The sequence below is a fragment of the Eleutherodactylus coqui genome, chromosome 2, assembly GCF_035609145.1.
Source record: "Eleutherodactylus coqui strain aEleCoq1 chromosome 2, aEleCoq1.hap1, whole genome shotgun sequence".
NCBI classification, from domain to species: domain Eukaryota; kingdom Metazoa; phylum Chordata; class Amphibia; order Anura; family Eleutherodactylidae; genus Eleutherodactylus; species Eleutherodactylus coqui.
The window spans coordinates 65,865,145-65,882,876 of NC_089838.1; the positions used below are offsets into that span (position 1 = coordinate 65,865,145).

Genomic DNA, 17,732 nt, shown 5'->3' on the forward strand with positions numbered 1-17,732 from the left:
TTATGCTAGCCCGGAGCAATTAATAAGTCAGTAGTGTCTACATAGAGTGTCCAGCAGATATATATTTGCACTCCACTGTGACCATTATGACTTCTCAACTAGCCTAGAAAGGTAGTTAGTGAAACAAGCCAACCTGGGGTACCCATTACACTATGTTTCTGGCTCACTGGTACACAGTGTAGATGGATGATACATTCAGCAACTTCCCTGCGCTAGCTTCTAATTTCCTTACAAGAATGAGAGCTTGCACTCAGACAGTGCCTAGGATAGGTCACTTTCAGAACTACCTGTGTTGCCTATATTTAACTAAGTGCTAAGGAGCAATGCCCTGCCTCTGGCCCTGATGGTGGACCACAGACATGTGAAGGTCTGTGTGATCAGCCGTGCTTATATAGCCACCTGTGTCCACTCCTACCAGGTGGATCCAGCTTGTTGTATCCAATCATACTGAAGTGGGAGTGTAGCTTAAACCGTAGCGTCACTGTCTACTTATAAGAAAGAGTGACTGCATAGGTCCTTCTAAGATCTAAGAAGCTGGTTATATCAGTGCAGTTTTAGCCAGCATATATACAAAATGTAGGATTATATGCTTAAGTACAATTCCAGTTTTTACTAGATACTAAATAACTGCCATATTAGCTGATTCCTCATTGGTACAGCATGGGGGGGTGTACTTGCATCATAGCAGGCATGGTTAAGGGATAGCCAAATTGGAGCCTAATTAGCATAGGCAGAGGTGTGTGAAATCAGGTGTCCAGATGTCATTCAGAGAACATGAGCATAAAGAAAGTCAGTCTATAAAGAGAGAGGACATTGCGATATAATAGCAGGTATATGCTGGTATAGGATGTTTTGATAACAGGGTTTAGCTCTATCAGTAAGAGAGTGAGAGGTTAACCACAGTTCTTTCCACATACTTAGTTGGCAAAAAAGGCTTTTCTATGCATGATTGCAGCACTGGCATAATCCTTCGGTATACACTCCTCTGCGCATGGTATAGCGTCAAAGGGTGATAGTACAGTAGAGTGCAGTCAGTACCCCCATGCATAATCTTATGTCAGCCATTGTAAATACAGAATTTAGGATGATCAAGTCAATTCGAATACAAAATAGTATGATTTCCAGTCCGTGGAGCTATCCAGGGTGCTTAGTGAAATCAGCAGTTTAATGTTTGCTTCTCCGCTGTCCAAGGTGCTGAGCGAGAGATAGTTTAAATTAAAAGATGATGAAAAATAGCTGAACCAACAAGGAAATAATAAAATTTGGATTATGGGGATGTTCAGGAGCTCGAGATCTAAATTTGAGGAAAAAAACCCCACAAAAACCCCAACCTCTTAAATTTCATATTCTACTCTTTATTCCCATACTCTTTGATTTCAAAGAGTAAAGGAATAAAGGGTAGAATATGAAATTTAAGAGCCTAAATATAGTAAGAACACACGATGAAGGCTCGATATAGAGCCCAGTTCAACTGAATAATATCCAGACAACAGGGAGACCCCATGACCATATTGGTGAATAAAGGGGTCAGTTAGTCATACTTCCTATTTGCTACTGGTGATATTTGGAGGAGGACACACAATTTGATGGTAAAAGATTGAAATTAGAGATGAGCGAGCGTACTCGGATAAGCACTACTCGCTCGAGTAATTGGCTTTATCCGAGTATCGCTGTGCTCGGGGCTAAAGATTCGGGTGCCGCTGCGGCTGACAGGTGAGTCGCAGCGGGGAGCAGGGGAGAGCGGGCGGGAGAGAAGGAGAGAAAGATCTTACCTCCGTTCCTCCCCGCTCTCCCCTGCAGCTCCCCGCTCCGTGCCGGCACCCGAATCTTTAGCCCCGAGCACAGCGATACTCGGATAAAGCCAATTACTCGAGCGAGTAGTGCTTATCCGAGTACGCTCGCTCATCTCTAATTGAAATACATAGGGAACAGAAATATTAAATGATAATTAAGATAACTGAGGAAGAAATCTAAATGTCCTAGGAAGAACACCACTGCACAGTCAACATCGAGTAACACAATAAATGATGCAAGGCTGGTCTTGATGATAAAAATGAGAGAAATTAAATTGAATAATAGAGAGAATGAATGTGGAAAGGCGAGAAGGGGGAACTAGTGTAATTCATACAATCTTATAGGAAACAATTGAAGGCTAGATTCTCTAGATTCTCATTCAGTCCATGTGGACTTTGGGTAGTTGAGAATTTATAATGGTCGCAGCGGAGTGCAAGAATGTATCTGCTGGGCACTCTGTATAGACACTACTGACCCATTAATTGCTCCAGGTTAGCATGAACGTCTCAAATTTTTGGGGGGTTACCACTGTCGACTATATGCCCCTCACTTTTGGCCTTCTGAACAGTGCTCTGTTTACTGAATTCCTCCAAACTATTTGTCTGTTGATATATGTCTGTCAGCCCTAAGTCTTGGTTTTAGATTTGGAATAATAAAGGTTATTTTAATTACGTTGAGTCTATGCTGTGAAGGGCTTTAGAATTTAATTATAGACTAGTGTATGTCTCAGTGAACATTTTTGGCACTATTGTAATGAAGTGGGTGGGAATGATAACACAGTGTCACCTCTGCAGTAATTTTAAAACTGAATGACCAGTCCAAAAAGATCGCTAGAAAAATCATCCTCATGAAAAAGTGACATGAAGGTAATAAAAGAGTTTTTATCTTCAGTGATTATTAGTCTTGCGGTTTTAAATTTCATATCACAATTTTAAATCTTAATGCGTTTCCCTAGTCTCCACCTACTAATTCATCAAGAGAAAAATAGCGCTGACAGGTATAAGACAAGCTCATATACATCATTGTCTCAAGTGGACTGAACAATTACAGATGTCAGAAAAGACAGTAGCATTGATTCATATAGCAAACTCCCTACAACTAGCAAATGATAGGTCGGTCAACATAGCCTATGTTCTAAATAAGAAGCATTGAATTTTTGGGGATTTTCAACTCCACTTTTGATAAGTCATTTTCACTTTTTTTTTATTTTTCCATCATGGACATATGAGGGGTTGCTCTTTATGTGGTGACCTGTAGTTTTTTATCGGTACAATTTTTTGGTTACATATAATGTATTGCATAACTTTTGTTGGAGGGCATGGAGAAAAACATCAATTCTGCAATTGTTTCGGGGTTTTTTTGCAGCGGTAATCATGCAGCATAAATTCCATATTTTTTTTCTGCAGATTGGTACAATTATGAAAATACCATAATTAAAGTATTTCCACTTTTACACAATAAAAACCCTATTTCTTTTTTTTTTTTTTGAAACATTTTTTTTGCATTACTGCACTTAAAGTCCTAAAACTTTTTTATTTTACATAGGCAAAGCTCTATGAGGGCTTATTTTTTGCATGATGAGTTAGAGTTTTTATTTGTCCCATTTTGGGGTACATATGACTTTTTTGATAACTTCTATTGCATTTTTAGGCCTTAGTCAGACGGGCGTTTTTTTGCGCGATTTGCTCATGCGCATGCGTCCGGTGATTTTTTTAATGTGCTCGTCCGATAAATTATAGAACAGAAATCGCAGATCGCACCTATCTGCGATCTGCGATTCCTGTTCTCTTCTCTATATGCGCGCAATGGGGCCGGCGGCAGCAGCGCCGACCCCATTGAGAACATATAGAAGACAAATCATTCTTCTCTGCCACAGCTGTAACAGCTGTGGCAGAGAAGAACGATGTTTGCCCATTGAATTCAATGGAGCCAGCAATACAGCCGGTTCCATTGAAAGCAATGGGCTGCCAGCGATCGCAGGATGAATTGTCGGGAAGGGCTTAAATATATAACCCCTTCCCTGCAATTCATCCAGAAAAGTGTTAAAATAAAAAAATATACATACTCACCTGCTCCCGGCAGCCGGAGTTCCGCGCGGCCGGCCTGCAGTGGGTGTGAAGGGGGTGTGAGTCAGACCTGCCTCCTGATTGGCTCAGCGCTAAGCCAATCAGGGGGCAGGTCTCACTCACACCCCCTTCACACCCACTGCAGGCCGCGGGGAACTCCGACTGCCGGGAGCAGGTGAGTATGTATATATTTTTTATTTTAACACTTTTCTGGATGAATTGCAGGGAAGGGCTTATATATTTAAGCCCTTCCTGACAATTCATCCCACACTCGCCCGCAGCGCATTGCTTTCAATGGAGCCGCTGTATTAACGGCTCCATTGAATGCAATGCGCTGGACAGCTCCGGCCGGTTTCTAATGAAACGCGGCTAGGAGCAGATTTTCGGGCGATTTTCGGGCACCGGTCACACGATTTGCGGATGCGCATCCGTCATGCGATCCACAAATCGCGAGAAAAAACGCCCGTCTGACTAAGGCCTTAGGAGGTAAACTGAACAAAAAAGCTTTTTGGCTCGTTTTTTTGCTTTTTTATGGCTTTTGTTATGTCAGTGTAACTGGTCAGCACTGGCATTAGTGATGAGGCCAATTTGCCAAAATTTTGGCCAAATTTGATTAATTTCAAATTACTTTGTTGGAACCAAATCAGAACTTAACGGGTACACCAAAAACTGGTGTTTAATGTTGTTCAAAAGCCATAAACGTCCTGTATAAAACTCTTAAGTATCTAAGTACATTTGAGCTGTTTTTAAAGCAAAGTTAATGAAGGAGTAAGAGTAAGAAGAAAAAGAGGAAGAAAAAGAGAAAACTGAGAAGCAAATGCAAGAAGAACTGTTTGCAAGGCATTATGGGCTACCCTGAGATTATACGATCCTTCCTCCTTCTCCTTTCTGCCATGTGGCAGACATTATTTTAGTCGATTTGGCAGAGGCAAATTGAACATTTATCAAAGTTTGACCTGAAACAGTGTTCGACTGTTTCTTTTGGCTCAAAATTAACTGGGATTACTGGAGAAATGGTTGGTGTACCCTACTCTGATAACTGGAAAAGATAACTGAAGAAATAATGGCCAATGGATTTTAGGCTAGTATTTTTAGTCTAAACAAAATCCAGCAAGACATCTGTTGTGAAAAGGATTTCCCTTCAACATTATGCTATGAGGAAGTTTAAAGGAGATGTCCCGCGCCGAAACGGTTTTTTTTTTTTTTAAACCCCCCCCCCGTTCGGCGCGAGACAACCCCGATGCAGGGGTTAAAAAAACCACCCGCACAGCGCTTACCTGAATCCCGGCGGTCCGGCGTCTTCATACTCACCTGCTGAAGATGGCCGCCGGGATCCTCTGTCTTCATGGACCGCAGGGCTTCTGTGCGGTCCATTGCCGATTCCAGCCTCCTGATTGGCTGGAATCGGCACGTGACGGGGCGGAGCTACACGGAGCTACACGGAGCCCCATAGAGAAGAGGAGAAGACCCGGACTGCGCAAGCGCGGCTAATTTGGCCAGCGGAGGGCGAAAATTAGTCGGCACCATGGAGACGAGGACGCCAGCAACGGAGCAGGTAAGTATAAAACTTTTTATAACTTCTGTATGGCTCATAATTAATGCACAATGTACATTACAAAGTGCATTATTATGGCCATACAGAAGTGTATAGACCCACTTGCTGCCTCGGGACATCTCCTTTAATCTAAACATTGATAATTTTGAGTATGTAAACATCATTTTGTTAATGCTGAAATTTCAAATGAATATATAATTATAATGTAAAGGTTGCCCTTTTCTTGCAGATAACATATATTTAGAAAACAAAAGTTAATGTAAAATTAATTACTAAAGACCAAATATAGGTTAGCCATGATACATAAAAAAAGGAGTAATAAAGCACAAGTCTACTTGTTAATTACCATATGCAAATAAATTTTATCTCTCCATTCCCTTTGTGCACAGACCTTGAATTTAAACTACATGAACATAGAATGTAATATAAGAAATGCATGCATCTTACCATATCATGATCAGAAACTGGTCCAAAGCTGGTGACGAAGATGTCTGTGTTCACTTCAGTTACACGCTCTGTTGAAGCAGGAAATGAGGATGTTCAATGTCTACTAATAATCTTCATTAGATCTAAAATAGGTATTCTGTCTTCGCCCCTAACTAAGAGCAATGAATTCATGTGATTTTTATATAGAAAGAGCTTTCTGGATGTTATTCTAATCTTCTCTACTTAAACTCACAAGGACACACAAGGTAAAGTTTCATTGATTTGCTCATCTTTATGAGCAATGGAAAGAATATGACACAGCTGTAAGTCTAACAGAACACGATGTGCAGAAAAGTTTGTCTAATTAATTGATTAAAGTTTTTTTTTCCTGGTACCAAAACATAAGGGCCAGCGCCGGAGTCCATAGCATGTGGAGCGGCCCACTGACAGACTCCATTCTCCACAGTTTGTAAACAGCGGCGGGAATTAAAAAGAGCGGAAATTGTCAGTGAAAGTATAACTGGCTCCTTCTTCTCTCTGGCATACTACATATTCACCCTCCTCTCCAGATTTCGTGCGCTAGTCCTGGCAAAGTATATAACTTCAATGTCGCTCACTTTACTCCGTTATCCAATCCTGCCTGGTTCTTCTCTTGAAGGAGGAGTTGGGGAGTAGTATTGAAGCTGCACATGCTGCTAGGCCCCTCGTACGAGATCTCGAGAGCAAGATGGTAATTGCAGTGCGCCACAAAGAAAAGAAGGAGCAAATAGTGGACAGCAGGTACAGAATTAATAATATAAGGAGCTCATGCTTTTATTAAACATGTAGTGGGAACGTAAAGGGGTCTAATTATTGTGAGTGGGGGGTCTCATTACACTGTGAGACAGCCATATTAGAGTACATTCACATGTACCAGAAATAGTGCAGATTTTGGTGTGGCTCTGCAGCAGAATTTACTGATTCTATTGAAAGGGTGAAATCAACTGCAAATCAACACCAAAATCTTACTCAATATCCCTACCAATAGTGCAGATTTTAATGCAGATTTTTCCCTGTGGTAAAATTCACCATTTTCGGTACATGTGAATGTTCTCCTAGGGAGCATTGCCATAGCATTTTTCTCTACACTGTGGAATGCCATCTGTTGGTTCTAGCATGACTGTTGAAATCAGCACTGTGATGGCACCCTGAACGGAAATTAACTGAACCATTCACGGTCATTATTGAAACCAATACTTCTTTAGTGTCCATATGTCATGGTTTCTATTTATTTTCATTATATTTCGAGTAATTCTAAACTGCAAAAAAGAGAGAAACTAATTGATCCCTTGTCAAACCAGGCTGGTGTCTGTTTCACCAATGACAGAGAATGATTCAGTGTCTTTCCTCTGAGTTCATCAGCAGTAATGGAGCCCCCAGAAGGAATCTCCAGCAAATTAGCTAGAGAAGTCATGAAGGTCTGGAGCAGAAGGAGAAGAAAAGGAATGAGCCCAGAGCACATCACATGTGAGTCACTCAGTATCATTGTGTAATCTGTTTCTGACTGCAACACATTGGAATTGTGATCACATGTAAGGTCTGCAGCATTCTATTTCGTGAAACTACAAATCTCAGTATATCCATACCATTGCTCAAGTCATACCAAGAGCTATAGTTTCATATGGTAATAAGTTCTATAGCACAATCTGGGTTACCAATAGTGCTTTTGTACACTAAGTATTGCACATGTGGTATAACTGAAATTGTAACAACCAATATAATAAATTCAACATGTTATTTTAACCATATAGTAAATGACGTATAAAAAATAATAGTGGGATACACTGCTGCAGTTTTACCACTGCATGTCATGACACACTGCAAAGGTGCCCACTGAGACTCCTGAGGGCCCACATAAGCCTGAAGCTGGCCCTGGAAATATTAGTGGCTTGTCTTTTGGATTTTTTTTAACAACGTGGAATATTGCCCCCCTGGATCACAGTGAGTGTTGTGGCCCCCTCAATATCCTGACATAGCTCTTCATTAGTATGTGCAGTTGAGACAAGCCCCATTTACTGTGGTTCTGATAGTTGTCAGAGGTCCTGGAGGTCAAACTCCACCAATCAAACATTTATGGTCTTTCATTAGGATAGGTATGTGCTTAAGGTCTTATTCACACGGCCGTACATACGCAGCATTTGTAGCTGCATCCAAAAATCACGACCATCTGAAGCATTGGATTCCAATGCATTCATTCAGATGAACAATTTTTGAGTGCGTAAAAAATAGCACATTTGAGACTGAAAATGGCAACCAATTTTATACTCAGTGTCCAAAGATAGGTCTTGCCCTATCTTTTGCTGAGATATGCTGGAAGCTCCCATAGACTCCTATGAAAGCTGAAAAAAAGGGAAGTTTACCTACATCCAACACAAGGAAAAGAAGACAGCTGGCTCTATTTAAGCATCAATTCCTTGAGAACATGGCCCCTTTTTTGTTTTTTCCTCCCCTTTTTAAAAAAATCATAACTATTTTATTTATCTATCAATGTAGCTGCATGAGGGCTTGTTTTTTGCGGGACGAGTTGTATTTTTCAATGGTACTATTTAATGTACCATATAATGTACTGAAAAACTTTGAAAAAATTTCAGTGGAGTGAAATGGGAAAAAACTAAATTCCGCCATCTTTGAGTGCGTCTTGTTTTTACAAGTGTAGACACTGCAACAAAAAGTGACATGATATCTTTATTCTATGGGTCAGTATGATTACTATGATACCAAACTTACATAGTTTTTGTTTGGCCACGCTACTTTTATTTTTATTCAAAGACATTTAATTTTTTTAAATTATTTTCTGCCGCCATCTTCTGCGCACAATAACTTTTTAATTTTTTCGTCGACATAGTTGTGCAAGGTCTCATTTTTTGCAGGACATCCTGTAGTTTTGATTGGTCCCATTTTTGCTTTTTATTGCATTTTGTCTTGAAAACAGAGTAACCAAAAATGTGCATTTCTGCCGTTCTTTATTTTTTTCTGACGAACTACATTGTGTGGGATAACTAATGCGTTATTTTGATAGATCAAACTTTTATGGATGTGGTGATACCAAATATGTATTTTTGTTTTATGATTTAGATTATTTTTATTATAAATATAGCAAAAGGAGGGGGGTGATTTAAACTGGTATTACTTTTTTTACAATTAGTAAAACTTTATTGATCTTGTTTTTCCTTTTTTTTCGTCGCCCTAGGAGACAGCAACTAGCAAAGCTTTGATCTCTCCTGCATTATGATATAATGCCATAGCATTACATCATACAGCGATCCGGCAGGCAGTATATAAAGCCACCCAACGGGAATGGCTTGATAGGCATTCTGCCATTGCAGCCCTGGAGCCTTTCAGAAGGCCCTCAGCTACCATGAGACCCACACGGCTCCCTATGATCTCATCGGGGGGAACCACATGGGACCCCTGAACATAACCCAGGGGATTTAAATGCGTTTGTGAATGCAAGAAAAAAACAATAAAATGATCATAGTCCATTACAGAACCATGCAAAGAAAACATGATTGCTAGAAGGATAATGAAAACAGAGCATGTGCAAAAATCACAATGCATTTTTATATACCTTGTACCTGCGCCAGTGTAGGAAATGGAAAATGACATCTGTAGCACAGCATGCAATGCGCCCAGTGGACATTGAAGTTTGTCAAAGCTCACAAAATGTAATCCCAAAGATACTGGAACATTGGATATCTGTACTCTACTGTTCTCACATTACATATGGACAAATACAATGATCCGCAGGCTCTAAAACAATATGTGCCAACAAAATACAATGACCATTATGACAATTTTCAAAAATTTAGCAATGGAAGGACAAAAATGCTTTCTTTTTATTACATAACTTTCAGCCTTGGTTTCAACTTTAGAAATGTACTATGCATGTATTACAGTGATCAAAATTCCATTTCATTTTATAATTTAGGCTTGATGAGTTGTAAAACTTTCAAATTAAAATGATTAATTTTCAATAAAAGTGGATTTTGATTATTCTTTCCCTGAGCCCTTCATTTGCACATTGCAGTATTGTAACATTCACAATGAAATATGCTGATTCAAGCAGTTTTGGTGTGCCAAATTGATTTTGAGCAAATATTCCTACCTCTTCTTCTATGCACCTAATCAAGATTAAAATAGAACTCATTGGGTATGCTGAAGTTCTTTAAAATCAGCATGGTAAGAAATAGCGTTGCTCATCTTGATCAGCTGGGCGATAAAAGCGTTCAGATTTTCACAAAGTGGAATTAGGTTAGTTTGAACAAATTTTTAGCAAAAATCTAATTTCCCATAGTGCCTGCTGCCGAGGTCAGCATCTAGCCATTCAACAGCCAAGGCACCTTGCTGATGTCACCAAACGTGTCCTCCATCTTGGATATGGTCAGCAGTTTCATTGGACAGCTGCATCACATGACCTAGTCATATATATCATAGGTACAGTGTTACTAATGGCCCTTTTATAGTTGAGGACAGGACAGAAAAGCTGCCTACAAACCAGGGATAGATATTCTACAAAAGATATATTGCTGCTGGTGGGAAAGTTTGTATACTGGGGTGATATTAAAGAGAACATAGAAAAAAAGCTGCATTTATATGCCTATATATCATGTGATCTGTTTTTAATAGCGACAAATATTCTATATAGGATATATTATTGCTAGGTAACAAAGCTTGTACACCAGCTGAGAACTTAAACAGGGTTCTATTGGAGGTAGCAGAGAAAGTTACTGCATTACGTTTGTATGCTCATACGAAATATGGCCTGTACTTAAGAAGAGGGTATAGTTCTGCTGAGGTCAATGTGTATAGCAGAAATACAAACAGAAAAAAATATGCTTTCAGATGGGTAAAATTGCAATTCTCTGTTTGTGGCCTTAGACATTGTTCAATGTTTCCAGTCCAGGCAGTACAAATTATATGCAAACCTTACACAACTAGCAGTGTGGTTGGGGGATCCGAATAGGGACAGCTCACAAAGATACAAGCTATAATCAGAGGCCTTCCATTTTCACATATCATGTCTGTCTTATTTAGTTGTCAGTGTTTTTTTTTTTTTTGTTAATATAAAACAAAAAGTTAACCAAACAGGGAAACAGCAAATACACACCGTGCATGTCAGTGGCCTCAGACATTGTTCAAAGTTGCCAGTCCAGCCACTATGAATTGTTTGAAGGTCTTACACATCTAGCAGTGTTTTTTTGAAAACTAGAAATTTAGCTAAGTTGCATAAAACTACACTAAAAAATAAAAAATAAATAAATAAACACAAAGAAAACATGAAGAAAGCAAGGGGTAGAGGACGTGTCAGCGTGGGAGGTAGTAGAGGACAAACCAAGTTGGCACTTCAAGCAGCTCCCACCTTTAACAGCATGATGCTCCATGCAAACCCACAGCACCAAATGCCAAACCACCATTTCTTTGCCCAAAAAGCCATCCCTGACCTGCACCACCATATAAGTGACAACAGGGTGCACCTGACCATGGATACGTGATCAAATTAGCATGGCCAGGGGCATTACATATCCTTAACAGCACACGGAGTCAATGTCCTATAGGTGGGGCATGAAGCCAAAAGTGGCGGTCCACGTTTCATGGGAACCCCTAGAGTTGTGCAACATTCATCCTTGTCTGTCTCCTCCTCACCCCCCTTCTTCTCCCCCTCTACATTCACCTTTTTATACCAGCTTTCAACGCCCTTTACATTGGCAGAGATATATGCATGTGACAAAATCTGACCTCCATACAGCCATGCATGTAGTAAATGCCAAAATGCTGTACTACAACTCATAACTTTTTTCCATTTTTCCAGTGACATAGCCACTTTTTGAGGGTTGAGTTGTATTTTTCAATGGTACCATATAATGTAGCAAATAATGTATTGGAAAACATTTTTATTTCTAAGTGAGGTGAAATTTTAAAAATGCAAAGTTGCCTTTATGGAGTTCATATTGCAGAAAAAGGGACATGTTATCTTTATTCTGAGGGTCAGTACAATTATGGTGATACCAAATTGATATTGTTTTTTATGTTTTGCTGTTTAAAAAAATACTGCGCCTAGGCAATGTTTTTAACTCCATAAGTTTGTTTTTACAGTACCGTGCAAAGATTTTAGGAAGTTGTGGAACAATCCTGCAAAGTAAGAATGCTTTCAAAAACAGAAGCGTTAATAGCTTTTTTTTGTCAATTAACAAAAAGTAAAGTGAATGAACAAAAAAGAAATATAAATCAAATTAATTTTTGGTGTGATCACTGATCACCCTTTACCTTCAAGACTGCATCAATTCTTCTAAGTACACTTGCACAAAGTCAGGGATTTTTTAGGATTATAGTTAAGTGTAGAATTAATTAATTAGATCAAGCAGGTGGTAATGATCATCATTTTCATATGTAAGTTTAAATTTCTTAAGGGCAATTTTGCCCAGCTTCTCTGTTTATTATAACCATCATATATATGCGTTTCGAGGCTAGTAAGCCTCTTTCTCAGTATTTACTGGGGACACGCTGTATATATAAGATAAGGACCAAAAACAGTAATTTGACTACAGACAGGTCCTGTGGTAAGGATAGTAAGTAGAGATGAGTGAGTATACTCGCTAAGGCACATTACTCGATCGAGTAGTGCCTTAGCCGAGTATCTCCCCGCTCGTCTCTAAAGATTCGGGGGCCGGCGGGGGGCAGGGAGCAGCGGGGGAGAGCGGGGAGGAACGGAGGGGAGATCTCCCTCTCTCCTGTCTGCTCCCCCCCGATCCCCGCCGCAACTCACCTGTCACCCGCGCCCCCCCGAATCTTTAGAGACGAGCGGGGAGATACTCGGCTAAGGCACTACTCTCTCGAGTAATGTGCCTTAGCGAGTATACTCGCTCATCTCTAATAGTAAGCAAATAAAAAATATATATAAAACAATACAATTAATAGGACCATTAATTAAAACACAACCATAAAAAAATAAAAAGCATATTAAGAAAACATGGAAAAAACAATCAATATTAATATTTATCTCTGCTTCTCAAAATATTTAAATACTGTATACTTGAACGAGTAATAACTGTGAAAAGCTTAAAAAATATCATTTAGTACATAATTAGCTTTTAAAATATGAAAGGATACTAAATTAATGACAATGTTCTTGATACATAGAATTTAAATGACCACAGTAAACCAATATAATAGAGTAGGATGTATTGGACAGATTATTTCTACAACATCCAGTGGAATTTGCTGCGCAGAAAATTCTGCATCAAAATCCACATGCCCGCTGTATGTACAATGTAACTGCCCCCTTAGCATGTTATGATATCAGGTGACAATGTAGGCCAATAATTAGCATGTGACAGCGATGGCGCTTTCTTATTATAAATGGGGTACCAAAGCCCAGAGCATTTCTAGTCAGAGCTTTAGAGGCAGCTACACTCACTAACCATGTGCTTTCTGTTACCAAAAAGCAACTTATAGACATGCTTATGTTTACATGTATGAAACAAAAAAGTATAGTTATGCTAAATTGTGGGTGTGGCTTAACTGTATAACTGTGGCAATGTTCCATGACTGACAAGATAATCTACAGTACTTTATGTGAACTAAATAATAATGAGAAGCAGAAAGTGGTATTTGCATCTCTTTTACCATATGATAGATCTTGCAGTTATAAATGCATGGATCTTGTAATGCAGAGCGCAAACTGCAGAAAAACTGAGTTCAGAGTTGAATTGGGTAAACCCTATGCAAGTTAGGAACATCAGGCTGTCGAAAGAGGGGGTCACATCAGCACGGTAGATTCATAATCAACTCTAAGCAAAGTACCAAAGAAAGCTACCGTAGTCAGGGCCCCACCAGTTAATGTTCGCAAAAAATCGGTTGACCATTGGCCTGGCTTTTTGGAAACAAAGTTCCAATTTCCCTAACTGCAAAGGGTTTGCTACAATAAAGTGTGAAAAGTCTTATGTGCTACTTTACTTGAAAAAGACAAGAAATAGTTTCAAGATGTACCAGTAATTGTGGTTTGTGGCCTTAAATTTGGCTCTCTTAAGTAAATTAGCAAAGTTAATAAGAAATTAAAGTTTTGATGTAACATTTCCTAAAACATGAAGTGCATGGATGTAGGAGAACTGCAGGAAAATGATGTGGCCTGATCTGTAGAAATTGAGATGCATTTGACTTAAATGCACAGTGTAGCCCTTTGGCACACTATAAAAAACAAATACAATAAATAATGTAAAAATTTTAATTCAGATTTTTAAAATAATTTTCCCTAACTTCAATTACGTTTCCAGGCTATCCACAAATTTTTGGAAGAAAATAATTAATCATGTATTGTGGGGTTAGGCAGTCTGCATAGTTTCCAATGGGCATTTTCCATTTGCAAAAAGGAATAAAAGTAGGGTGTGCTTTAATGTTAATAGACTCACAGATTAACCTTGGCTCTGTATTAGGGACAAAAAAATGGATCGAATACTGTTGAAAAATACTGTTTATGAGGAAATTTGGACACATTTGTTGTGGTTGCCTTAATATTGTGGCATACATATGAATTTATTACACCAGATGGTAATAAAAAAAAGAAACATATGCAATATGCCAGGCTGGGGTGATAAACCCAACAGCCACTCTCTTCTGTTATCAATACAACTGATACTGATATTTCACAACAAAGACGGTTATTTTCATGTTCTTGATATGTATGCGAATATGTCTGAGGGTGGTGAGAAAAAAGGATTTGCCTGCTATTTTTTTTAAAAAAAACAATTAAACCCTTGTTATATGCAACTATATAGCATTCAACTAGATTTGCTCAATATATATAGCAAACTAATGCTACCTATAAACAGTAGAAAACCAATTAGACTCTTATTGGCACTCTCCTCTCATTTATTCAGCGAGAGCTGCCTGTGATTGGCTGAGCACCCCAGCCAATCAGAAGCAGCTCTTTCAGCAGGCAGGGATTTTAATTCCCTGCTTGCTGAAAAAACTTCAGTGCAGACCTGGGGACAGCGAGGTGAAGAAAGGTGAGTATATTCTTTTTTTAATGTTTTACACTAGTTTGGCTTGTTTTTTAAGGAATGGCTTATATTTAAAGCCCTTCCCTGAAAAACAATTAAGGGGTCCCAGCAGCTGGATCCTCTAGCGCAGCTGTCATCTGTGACAGCTGCGCTAGGGAATTCTTTATTCCCCACGGGGATGAAGAATTCCTTTGCTGCATCTGTCACATCTGTGACAGGTGCAGCAGGGAATTTTTTATTCCCCTCGGAGATGAAGAAAACATCTGCTGCATGTGGCAGATGTGTTCTTCATCCCCATGGGGGACACGGCAGCGGCAGACAAGTAAGTATATATATATTTTATTTATTTATTTATTTATTTATTTTTTACACTAAAAGGGGTGATTTTCAGGGAAGAGCTTATACTTAAAACTCTTCCCTGAAAATCACTTCAGGTGTGCCGGCAGACCATCGCCTTCAATGGAACTGCAGCAGCTCCATTGAAGGCAATGCACGGACCTTCATACATGCATGTTTTTGCGTGTACAGGGGTGCGCATATATGAACGCACACACTCATGTGAAGCCACCCTAAGGTAACATTGTGTTAATACTGTGATTTTCATATGAACCTACAACCTTATTATCCTTTAATATTGCTTTGCATGCCTATGCATGGAAAACTGTATCTTTTATTAGCATACAGTTACATAGGGTTGTTGCATAATATTGAGAATTTATATACCCTAAATGTTGTGTGAGTGCAGCCTAAACTTCTTATTGATTACTAATAATTTAATAGTTTATTCAGATTTATAAATTGAATATAAGTAAAGTATATTTATCCAACTGTATTCAACACAAGAAATGGTGTGCTTATAGACAATTGTAAAGTTAATAATCATTACCAACCTCCCAGTCCTGGTCTTAACCGATTATCATAGCCATCTAGCAGACGATCGAGGATCCTTGTGAACACTGTGGTATTGTCTCTAATCTCATCCTGTGTGCTTTGTCCACCACTGAAATTACAGGACGTTGAAAAAAATACATTATTAAGCATTGAGCCGAATACAATCCTGCCATCAGTAATTCTAAAATCTACTTATCTTTACTTATGCTGATTCAGAGCCACAAAATCTCTTCTATTCAGCCAGCTTGTCATTCCAAAGCAATTACTGCTAAAGATGGGCCCCTAACTCACTCAGCTTTTTCCTATTTTTAATCAATGTATCACTCAATCCTTAATACTGTGAATTACATTGAACGGAAATGACTGCTAGTCCAGATAAGGCGTATTTATACTTCATGGTAGGATCATATGTTCATGCCTTCTGGACAATTCTTTTTGATGCTCTACATGCAGAACATGAGAGGGTTACAATTTCCAACAACTAGTTTTGTACACTATTTATCTTATATTTTTTAACCATTTAATGCCAGGTGGAGAGATGCTTAACACCTGTTTTTCACGTAAATCGGCATTCACTGTTACATGTGGTAAGATTTTGCATTTTATAATATGCATTAAAGTGCACTCAATCTATATGGGTAAGAAAAGTGATAACCCACAGCGAAAACTATATGACCACACAATACATTCTAACATGATCTTGTCTGTAGCAATAGCTAAATGGTACAGTAAAGACCTATGCAAATATATGTCTTTGCTCTATAAAACTGAATAGGGTTCTATAAGAAAAAGAGTCCTTTCCAGAAACAGCGCCACTCTTGTCCATGGACTGTATCAATGACATAGGTTACAGGTAGGGAGGGAAGCATAAATAGCAATTGGCAGGAGAAGGGGTGCACCAAGACTATGCATCTGTTCGAAGAGAGAGGAGGTGTTGCAGCATAACAGCCACAATCAGTAAGTGCAGCCAAGGTGGCATCACAACAACAGCCATCAATCAACATGATTGCACCTTCAGTGAATGCTCCCTGTCATTTGATGCTGAGCAGTGCCTCTTTTCTGTTACAGCAGAAGGCCCTCAAATGTTCTCTGTCAAAAATCCCTCAGTGTAAATAGTCACTGCAGAGGATGCTGTCTATCAAAAATCCCTGTGTTAGGGAGAAGCTCACCACTGGGGGCCCCGGCACTCAGGAGGTGTGCACTGTCCTCCCTGGCGCTGCTGGTGGTCGTACAGGCATGTTCACTCGGGGCTTACCTGTGCTGGTGGTCGCTCAGGCTGGCCGGCACGAGCCACATGCGGAAGGACATCTCTCCTAGCCAAACTCACAGCTCTCCTGCTAGGGCGCATGGCAGGATGGGGCTGGGTTTATGACATCACCAGTGGGCGTGTCATCTTGCCCTGCCCCACTTTAGGCAGGGACTTCTGTATTTAGTCTGTCTGGTGCTGGCTTCCAGTGCCAGTGTTTGATTAGGTTTCATCCAGCTAACACCTGCGTTTTTTTAGTCTGCCTTTAGTTCTGATCCTGCTATTCCCTGACTCTGAGCTTGTTTTGTACCTTGGTCTGTTGTTCCGGTTGGTTTTTTCCCTGCTATTCCCTGATTCTGAGCTTGTCTTCTCCTTTGGTCTATCGTTCTCGGTCAGTTTGTCCCTGCTTGTTAGAGTATTTATCGCAGACTGCATAGAGTCGAAGATAAAATCACACGCATCAATATCTCTCAGCACAAAAGACAAGAGATCTGTTAGGGTTGTGCTGGCTAAGATCTGTTGTGCCACAGTGTTTCTAGCAGCACAGCTCCACAGGTGGTGTTGATTGAGCTGGTTGGGTGTGGGTGTCAGCCAGCCAGCCAATCACTCCAGGTCAGTACCCATAAAGCTGTCTTCCCAGGTGTGGGTGTGCTCAGCTTTCTCTGTTCTCATTCTCTCTCTCTGCGTGGTGTGAGCAGGTTCTGTATTTGGTGGCTGCA

The 17,732-nt window shown here is 39.7% G+C and overlaps 1 protein-coding gene across 1 annotated transcript in view; it reads right to left on the bottom strand.

Moving 5' to 3' along the window:
• GABRA1 (gamma-aminobutyric acid type A receptor subunit alpha1) overlaps positions 1-17,448 on the bottom strand; it is an 82,756-nt gene extending 65,308 nt beyond the window's left edge. Inside the window, exons 1-3 of the mRNA XM_066589259.1 lie at positions 17,324-17,448; positions 15,767-15,876; positions 5,863-5,930 (exon numbers count right to left, since the gene is read on the bottom strand). Coding sequence (XP_066445356.1) covers positions 5,863-5,930; positions 15,767-15,876; positions 17,324-17,448 — 303 coding nt within the window. The remainder of the gene's footprint in view (positions 1-5,862; positions 5,931-15,766; positions 15,877-17,323) is intronic.
• Between the last annotated feature and the right edge of the window lie 284 nt (positions 17,449-17,732).